The sequence below is a fragment of the Muscardinus avellanarius genome (genome assembly GCF_963383645.1).
Source record: "Muscardinus avellanarius genome assembly, chromosome: 3".
Taxonomy (NCBI): Eukaryota; Metazoa; Chordata; class Mammalia; order Rodentia; family Gliridae; genus Muscardinus; species Muscardinus avellanarius.
In genome coordinates, this window is record NC_137788.1 from 117574781 (window position 1) to 117584517 (window position 9737).

The 9737-nt window shown below is 50.1% G+C and overlaps 1 protein-coding gene across 1 annotated transcript; it reads left to right on the plus strand.

Annotated features, from left to right (window-relative positions):
* Positions 1 to 624: 624 nt before the first annotated feature.
* Positions 625 to 7990, plus strand: TMOD4 (tropomodulin 4; the record flags this gene model as incomplete). The annotated part of the gene is made up of 8 exons (XM_080691605.1): positions 625 to 775; positions 969 to 1125; positions 1424 to 1540; positions 4701 to 4790; positions 4876 to 5006; positions 5092 to 5199; positions 6009 to 6152; positions 7838 to 7990. The coding sequence occupies exons 1-8, from the start codon at positions 653 to 655 to the stop codon at positions 7988 to 7990; spliced, it is 1023 nt and encodes a 340-aa protein (XP_080547731.1). The 5' UTR covers positions 625 to 652.
* Between the last annotated feature and the right edge of the window lie 1747 nt (positions 7991 to 9737).

A 9737-nucleotide genomic window follows, 5' to 3' on the forward strand; every position in this document is an offset into this window, starting at 1 on the left:
GCTGGGGATGGAACCCAGGAGCTTTCTACCTCTGGGATACACTTCCAGACCTATTTTATACTTTATTTGGAAACAGGGTCTCTCACTAAGTTGCCGAGAGCCTCACTAAGTAGCTGAGGCTGTCTTCGAACCTGCGCGATCCTCCTGTCTCAGCCTCCCAAGCGCGGGGATTACAAGCAAGTGCCACCACGCCCATCTCCTTTAGTTTTATTTTAAAACAGGGTCTAAATTGATGAGAATCTCACTACTTGTTGAGCCTGTCCTTAAATCTGCGATCCTCCTGTCTCAGCCTCCCAAGTACTGCGATTACAAGTGTGTAACACCTTTTTTCATTGTATTTATTTATTTATTTATTTATTTATTTATTGGTGGTACTGGGGGTGGAACCCAGAGGCTTTCTACCTCCGGGCTATAAGCCCAGACCTATTTTTATACTTTATTTGGAAACAGGGTCTCACTAAGTTGCTGAGAGCCTCACTCAATAGCTGAGGCTGGCTTCGAACCTGTGCGATCCTCCTGTCTCGGCCTCCCAAGCGCGGGGATTACAAGCGTGCGCCACCACGCCCAGCTCATTTTATTATTTTATTAACCACTTTTCCTATGTCCTCCCAGGCTCTGAGTGCCACACAGTGGGGAGGGGGTGGGGGCCACCATGTCATCGTATCAGAAGGAACTGGAGAAATATAGAGACATAGATGAAGATGCGATCCTAAGGACCCTGAGCCCCGAGGAGCTAGAGCAGCTGGACTGTGAGCTCCAGGAGATGGACCCCGAGGTAAGCCATGAGCCCCGGGAGCCGTTCCCCGGGGAACTTGAGAAGGGCGCTGGGCTCAGGGTGGCTGAGAACAGAGCTATCGACAGGGCCTGGAGTCCCAAGAGGGCCGGGGGGAAAGGTGTCGAGATGTTTTAGGAAACTTTAGAGGTACCCAGATGGGTACCTGACTTGGTCCCCCACACCCATCCCTAAGAACATGCTCCTGCCAGCTGGCTTGAGACAACGCGACCAGACAAAGAAGAGCCCGACGGGGCCACTGGACCGAGACGCCCTCCTGCAGTACCTGGAGCAACAGGCGCTGGAAGCCAAAGAACGGGAAGACCTGGTGCCCTTCACGGGCGAGAAGAAGGGTATGGGGACCCTGACATCTCCCAGAAACTAAGTGTCACGGTTTCCCCTCCCGCTTCCCTCTCACCTTCCAGCTCCTCTGGCGCCCGGGGACTCAGGTGCCCAGACCTCAGCCTGCCAGCTCACAGGCTTCAGTTCTTAGCAGGGATCTGGGACCAGGAGTCCTGAGCTGTCCAGAACTCGGGCTCTCTGGTGTCCCCTAGTGACCCAGCATTGTACCCCCTGGAGCAGGAAAGGAAGCTGGAGGCCGGGCACAGGGAGACACGACCTCCACCTGAGCCGTCCTCCTCTCCCCATCAGGGAAACCCTATATTCAGCCTAAGAGAGAAATCCCAGCGCAGGAGCAGATCACCCTAGAGCCGGAGCTGGAAGAGGCGCTGGCCCACGCCACCGATGCGGAAATGTGTGACATTGCAGGTGGGCCGCCCTGGGGGCTGAGGATGGGAGGCTCGGGGCAGGGGCATCTGGCCTTGTTGTGCGACCAGAGGGAAAGGTCCACTTCCTGAACCTGGACATGGGTGGCTGGGAGAGCCTCAGCCATGTTGTTGGAACCAAGTTTTGAACCCAGGGGCATTCTACTTCTGAGCTATAACCCCCACCCTATTTTTTAGACTTTTTTTTGTTTGTTTGTTTTTGTATTACCGGGGATTGAACCCAGGGGCATTCTATCTCTGAGTTACACCCCAACCCTATTTTTTATTCTTTTTTTTTTTTTTTTTGCGGGTCTGGGGATGGAACCCAGGGGCATTCGACCTCCGAGATACAGCCCCTGCCCTATTTTTTTTTTATTAATTCTTTATTTTGAAACCGGGTCCCACTGAGTTGCAGAGGGCCTCACTAAGTAGCTGAGGCTGTCCGTGAACCGTGATCCTCTAGTCTCAGCCTCCCGAATGCTGGGATTACAAGCGTGCGCCACCACGCTTTATTCTATTTTTTATTCTTTATTTTGAAACAGGGTCTCACTAAGTTGCAGAGGGCCTCACTAAGTAGCTGAGGCTGGCCACAAGCCTGAGATCCTCCTATCTTAGTCTCCCAAGTATTGGGATTACTAATGTGTGTTACCACCCCTGGCTTTTAGTTTTATTTTGAAACAGGGTCTCACTACATTGATGAGAATCTCACTACTTGCAGAACTGTCCTCAAATCTGCAATCCTCCTGTCTCAGCCTCCCAAGTACTGGGATTACAAATGTGCACCACCATTATTTATTATTATTATTATTATTATTATTATTATTATTATTATTTATTTTGCAGTACTGGGGATTGAACCCAGGGGCATTCTACCTCCAAGATACACCCCCAGCCCTATTTTTTAGGTTTGTTTGTTTGTTTTGCAGTACTGGGGATTGAACCCAGGGGCATTCTGACTCTGAACTACACCCCCAACCCAATTTTTTATTCTTTATTTTGAAACAGGGTCTCACTAGGTTGATGAGAATCTCACTACTTGCTGAGGCTGTCCTCAAATCTGCAATCTTCCTATCTCAGCCTCCTAAGTACTGGGATTACAAGTGTGCACCACCATTTTTAATTAAATTAAATTAAATTAGCCGGGCGTGGTGGCGCACACTTGTAATCCCCACGCTTGGGAGGCAGAGACAGGAGGATCGCACAGGTTCGAAGCCAGCCACATGCGCTGGCTTAGGAGACCCTTTTTCCAAATAAAAATGTAAAAATAGGTCTGGGAGTGTAGCCTGGAGGTAGAAGGGCTTCCAGGAACCCCAGTACCACCATAAATAAATAAATAATTAATTAATTAATTTTTTTGAGTACTGGGGATGGAACCCAGGGGCATTCTAGTTCCAAGCTATACCCCCAGTCCTATTTTTTATTCTTTAATTTGAAACAGGGTCTCATTGAGTTGCAAAGGGCCTCACTAAGTAGTAAGTGAGGCTGTCCTCAAACTGTGATCCTCGTGTCTCAGTCTCCCAAATGCTGGGATTACAAGCATGTGCCACTATGCCAGGCTCTTATTTTTTATATTTTTTATTTTATTTATTTATTTTTGTGGTACTGGGGATTGAACCCAGGGGTATTCTACCTCTGAGCTACACCCCTAGCCCCATTTTTTATTCTTTTTATTTTGAAGCAAGATCTCACTGAGTTGTAGAGGGCCTCACTAAGTAGCTGAGGCTGGCCACAAACCTGCAATCCTCCTGTCTCAGTCTCCCAAGTACTGGGATTACAAGTGTGCACCACCATACCTGGCTTATTTTTTATTTTGAAACAGGGTCTTGCTAAGGTGTTGAGAGTCTCTTTAAGTTTCTGAGGTCAGCCTTGAACCTGCAATCCTCTTGTCTCAGCCTCCAAAGTACTGGGATTACAGGTTTGTGTCACAACACTGGGCTGGGTGGTGTCTTTTTTTGTTTTGTTTTTTGTTTGTTTGTTTGTTTGTTTGTTTTTTGCGGCTCTGGGGATGGGACCTAGGGGCATTCGACTTCCGAGCTATAACCTGTGCCCTATTTTTTATTCTTTATTTTGAAACAGGGTCTCACTGAGTTGTGGAGGGCCTCACTAAGTAGCTGAGGCTGTCTGTGAACCGTGATCCTCCTGTCTCAGCCTCCCAAATGCTGGGATTACAAGCGTGCGCCACCACGCCGGGCTGGGAGTGTTTTTTTAACTTGTTTGCTTGTAATACTCATTTTTTAATGTCACAAGGTAATATCTCAAGAGCAATTTTTCTGGGATTATAAAAGCAAATGAAAATGGTGATATGTCGGTTGGAATCAGCAGGGGCCTCCACAGACACAAGTGGCCCTCAACCTCTAGTGGCTTCTTAGGGACCTAAGCCCCATCTCAGTGTTTCAGAAACCACTGTCTTGGGCAGTTTATGGGAGGAATCCCTGGGTCCCTGAGAGGACCCTCTTTGGGAGAGTGAAAAGGGTCAAGCTATAAATATACTACTGCAACCGGGTGTAGTGGCACAATTTTGTAATACGTAAGGTCTTAGGAGGCTGAGACAGGAGGCTTGCAGGTTCACTCAGTGAGACCCTGCTTCAAAATAAAGCGTAGAGGCCGGGTGTGGTGGCGCAGGTTTGCAATCCCTATGCTTGGGAGACAGAGACAGGAGGATCGTGCAGGTTCGAAGCCAGCCTCGCTGGCTTAAGAGCCCTGTTTCAAAAATATAAAATAGGCGTGTAGCCCGGAGGTAGAAGGGCTTCCAGGAACCCCAGTACCACCAAAAAAAAAAAAAAAAAAAAAAAAAAAAAAGCCCGGCATGGTGGTGCACACTTGTTATCCCAGCATTTGGGAGGCTGCAACAAGAGGATCATGATTCGCAGACAGCCTCAGCTGCTTAGTGAGGCCCTTTGCAACTCAGTGAGACCCTCTTTCAAAAATAAAGAATAAAATATAGAATTGGGGGGTATAGCTTGGAGGTAGAATGTCCCTGGGTTCCATCCGCAGTGCTACAAATGAATGAATGAATGAATGAATATATAAATAGGGCTGGGGTTGGAGCTCAGGGATGGAATGCCCCTGGGTTCAATTTCCCAGTACCGCAAACAACAAAGAAAACCCGCTGCGCAGAGGGTGGGGCGGCCCTGCTCACCAGGCCCTGCGCCCGCCCTCTGCAGCCATCCTGGGAATGTACACGCTCATGAGCAACAAGCAATACTACGACGCCATCTGCAGCGGGGAGATCTGCAACACGGAAGGCATCAGCAGTGAGTGTGGGGAGCATGCCCGCGGGAGACTAGAGAGCAGGGCGAGGCGTGGCGCACACATGGCCCTTCCTGCCTCCCACATCAGGTGTGGTTCAGCCCGACAAGTACAAGCCAGTGCCGGATGAGCCCCCCAATCCCACCAACATCGAGGAAATGCTAAAGAGGGTTCGAAGCAACGACAAGGAGCTGGAGGAAGTGAATCTCAACAACATCCAGGTACCGGCTCCCACGTCCCAAAGGGAAAGGCTGGGAGGGCTCTGCGAGGTGCCGCCCTGCCCACCCCTACCCTCCCCCTCTGCAGGACATCCCCGGCCCCATGCTGAGTGAGCTGTGCGAGGCCCTGAAGACCAACACCTACGTGCGGAGCTTCAGTCTGGTGGCCACAAAGAGTGGTGACCCCATTGCCAATGTAAGGCTGGTGGACCTCAGCCCTGTCTCCACACTCTGACAGGCGCCCCTGCCCAGGCTCTCACAGCGTTGTTGCTCCCTTCACGCCGTGTGTGTGTGTGTGTGTGTGTGTGTGTGTGTGTGTGTGACTGGGGATTGCATTGTACCCAGGGTCCTTCTGCCTCTGAGCTACAACCCCGTGTCTTTTTTTTTATTTTGAAACAGGGGTCTCTAAATCGCTGAAACTAGTCTTTTTTATTTTTTATTTTTATTTTTATTTTACATACTGGGAATGGAACCCAGGGGCATTCAACCTCCAAGCTACACTCCCTGTCCCCTATTTTTTATTTTATTTTATTTTATTTATTTATTCTGCGGGTCTGGGGATGGAACCCAGGGGCATTTGACCTCCGAGCTACACCCCTGCCCTATTTTTTAATTCTTTATTTTGAAACCGGGTCTCACTGAGTTGCAGAGAGCCTCACTAAGTAGCTGAGGCTGTCCGCGAACCGCGATCCTCCAGGTCTCAGCCTCCCAAATGCTGGGATTACCTGCTTGCATCACCACCATGAGACCCAAGCTTTGTCCTGTGGCTCACGACTCTGAAACCCTGACATGGTTTCCCAAAGGGCCAGGCCTCGCTCCAGCACCCTGAGCCCACTGCGTGCTTGGTCTCCCGCTTTTATCTCCTACCTGCTCCTGTCTCCCTCTAGCCCCACTTGCAGCTCAAGAACTCTCCAAAGAGCAGTGTCCCTCTTGTTCCTGTTCTTTCTCTTCCTCAGTCATCTGTGAAACTCCCCCCTAACCCTAACGCGAGTCCCTGCTCCCCAGGCGGTGGCCGACATGCTGCGGGAGAACCGAAGCCTGCAGAGCCTCAACATCGAGTCCAATTTCATTAGCAGCACGGGGCTGATGGCCGTGCTGAAGGCGGTCCGGGAAAACGCCACGCTCACGGAACTCCGTGTCGACAACCAGGTGGGCGGCCTCTGCCCTGGTCTCAGCAACCGGACTCTACCCCTTGAGAGCCCTTCCTGAGCCAGCTGTGGGCGGCTGGCTCTCTCTCTCTCTCTCTCTCTCTCTCTCTTTCCCTCCCTCCCCCTCTTAATTTCCTTCCTTCCTTCCTTCCTTCCTTCCTTCCTTCCTTCCTTCCTTCCTTCCTTCCTTCCTTCCTTCCTTCCTTGTTGTATTTGTGGTACTGGAGATGGAACCCAGGGGCTTTCTACCTCCGGGCTATACTCCCAGACCTATTTTTATACTTTATTTGGAAACAGGGTCTCACTAGGTTGCTGAGAGCCTCACTAAGTAGCTGAGGCTGGCTTTGAACCTGTGCAATCCTCCTGTCTCAGCCTCCCAAGCGCGGGGATTACAAGCGTGCGCCACCACGCCCAGAGGAGCCTTCTCCTTTAATCTTTTTTTTTTTTTTTTTTTGGTAGTACTGGGGATTGAACTCAGGGGCTTTCTCCCTCTGAGCTATGCACCACCCTTATTTTATTTTTGTGGTGCTGGGGATGGAACCCAGGGCATTCTACCTCCGAACTACACCCCCAGCCCTATTTTTATTCTTTATTTTGAAACAGGGTTTCACTACATTACTGAGGGCCTAAGTAGCCAAGGCTAGCTGCAAACCCAGATCCTCCTGTCTCAGCCTCCCAAGTACTGGGATTACAAGCATGCACCACCATGCCCGGCTCTTATTTTATTATTATTATTATTATTTTTTGGTGGTACTAGGGGTGGAACCCAGGGGCTTTCTACCTCCAGGCTATACTCCCAGTCCTTTTTTATACTTTATTTGGAAACAGGGTCTCACTAAGTTGCTGAGAGCCTCACTAAGTAGCTGAGGCTGGCTTCGAAACTGCGCGATCCTCCTGTCTCAGCCTCCCAAATGCAGGGATTACAAGAGTGCGCCACCACGCCCGGCTTGTTTATTATTTTGAAACAGAGATTAAGTTACTGAGGGTCTCTCCCTAAATTGCCTAGGCTGGCCTGGAACCTGTGATCCTCCAATCTCAGCCTCCCAAGTACTGGCATTACAGGTGTGCACCATCACACCTGGCTCGCTGATCATTTGAATTTTCTCACTGTTTCTGTGAGGGGAGCCAAGTTGGCGCCTCTCTTCATCCAGCCTAAGGAACAAGCTCCTTGACTTTGTGTGTGTGCATGTGTTACTAGGGATTGAACTGAGAGGGGCTCTACCTCAGCTATACCCCAAGCCTTATTAATTAATTAATTAATTTATTTATTTATTTTTGCAGTACTGGGGATGAAACCCAGGGGCATTCTACCTCCGAGTTTTACTCCAACCCTATTTTTTATTCTTTATTTTGAATCAGGGCCTCACTAAGTAGTAGCTGAGACTGTCCTTGAACCGCGATCCTCCTGTCTCAAAATGCTGGGATTACAAGTGTGCGCCAGTATGCCTGGCTCCTACTTTTTTTTTAAAAAATTCTTTACTTGGAAACAAGTTCTTACGTTTCTGAGAACCCCCACTAAATTGCTGAGGCTGGCTTTGAACCTGGGATCCTCCTGTCTCAGTCTCCCAAGTACTGAGATTACAGGCGTGTGTCACCATGCCCGGCTTCCCCTTGACTTTCAAAGGGGCCTGGAATGGTGACTCACCGGGAGAGGGTGGCTGACGGCTTCCCCTCTCCCTCCTCCAGCGCCAGTGGCCTGGCGATGCAGTGGAGATGGAAATGGCCACTGTGTTAGAGCAGTGTCCCTCTATCGTCCGCTTTGGCTACCACTTTACACAGCAAGGGCCACGAGCTCGGGCAGCCCAGGCCATGACCCGGAACAACGAACTACGTAAGTAACTGCAGCCGTGGTATGGGGCGGGGAGAGGACGAGAAGTGTGGGAACTGAGAGGTAGATCCCCAAAAAGCAGAACTAGGAGCTGGGCGCCACGGCGCATGCCTGTAAGCCCAGGCTGAGACAGGATGATCGCAGGTTTGATTCGAGACTCCGCAATTTTATTTTTTTTTATTTATTTTTTTATTTTTTTATTTTTTTTTTTTGGTGGTACTGGGGGTGGAACCCAGAGGCTTTCTACCTCCGAGCTATACTCCCAGACCTATTTTTATATTTTATTTGGAAACAGGGTCTCACTAAGTTGCTGAGAGCCTCACTAAGTAGCTGAGGCTGGCTTCGAACCTGTGCGATCCTCCTGTCTCAGCCTCCCAAGCGCGGGGATTACAAGCGTGCGCCACCACGCCCGGCTCAAGACTCCGCAATTTTACAAGACTCTCAGCAACTTAGTGAGACCCTGTTCCAAAATAAAAAGTAAAATAGGGCTGGTGGTGTGGAAGCTAGACACAATTTATTTTTGGTACTGGGGTTTGAATCCAGGGGGCATTTTCCTACCTCTGAACTATACCCTTAACCCTTTATATTTTTTTATTTTATTGCGGGTCTGGGGATGGAACCCAGGGGCATTCGACCTCCAAGCTACACCCTCTGCCCTATTTTTTTATTCTTTATTTTGAAAGATGGTCTCACTAAGTTGCAGAGGGCCTCACAAAGTAGCTGAGGCTGTCTGTGAACCACAATCCTCTGGTCTCAGCCTCCCGAATGCTGGGATTAGAAGCATGTACCACCACGCTTGGCTCCCTTTTTATCTTTATTTTTTAATTTTTTTGCGGTACTGGGAATGAAACCCAGGGGCATTCTACCTCTGAGCTACACCCACAGCCCCTATTTTTTATTCTTTATTTTGAAACAGGGTCTCACTGAGTTGCACAGGGCCTCACTAGTAGCTGAGGCTGGCCACGAACCGCGATCCTCCTGTCTCAGCCTCCCGAATGCTAGGATTACAAGTATGTGCCACCACGCCCGGCTCCTTTTAATTTTGGAACAGGGTCTCACTGAGTTGCTGAGGCTGTCCTCAAACCTGCAATCCTCCTGTCTCAGCCTCCTAAGTACTAGGATTACAGATATGCCTGGCCGTAATTTTCTGTTAATGTGGGGTGAGCCTGTCAGGCGGTGGCTGAAGACACTTCTGAGTCTGGCTAAGGATCTGGAAAGGAGAAGCTTAGAAGGGAGGAGTACCTTTGCCGAAAACAAGAGATGAAACAAAGGCTTGTGTGTGTCCTTCCTGCTTCCCAGGCCGCCAGCAGAAGAAGCTCTGACAGCACCAGCCCCTTTGCCACCAAGAGCTGGGCGCCCTGGCCACAGGGATCCTCATCCCCCTTCCCTGTAAATAAAAGCCCCTTTGTCCACTCCGCCTGCTTCCTTCCCTGGGCTTTCGGGTGGGAATCTTGGCGCTAACTCCCAGGGGCTACTGCCAGTTCATCAGGGGATTATTTATACTCTGGGGATCAGCAGGCAGGGAGGTTCAGGTTACTGGGAGGAGGTGGGGAGCTCCCTCGAGTGTCCCCACAGATCTGCCAGTGCCTTTAGTTTCTCTCCTTCCACAGGCTCTGTGGCCTCAATCCTTTGTCCGGATGCGGCCAGGGTCCCCCAGTGCCTACCCACAGGTTTGATGTGATTTGATTTGCAGAGGGAAAGGCTGTGCGTGGAGGTGGGGAAGGAGGCAGCTGGCGTGAAGGGCAGAGACCTCTTTCT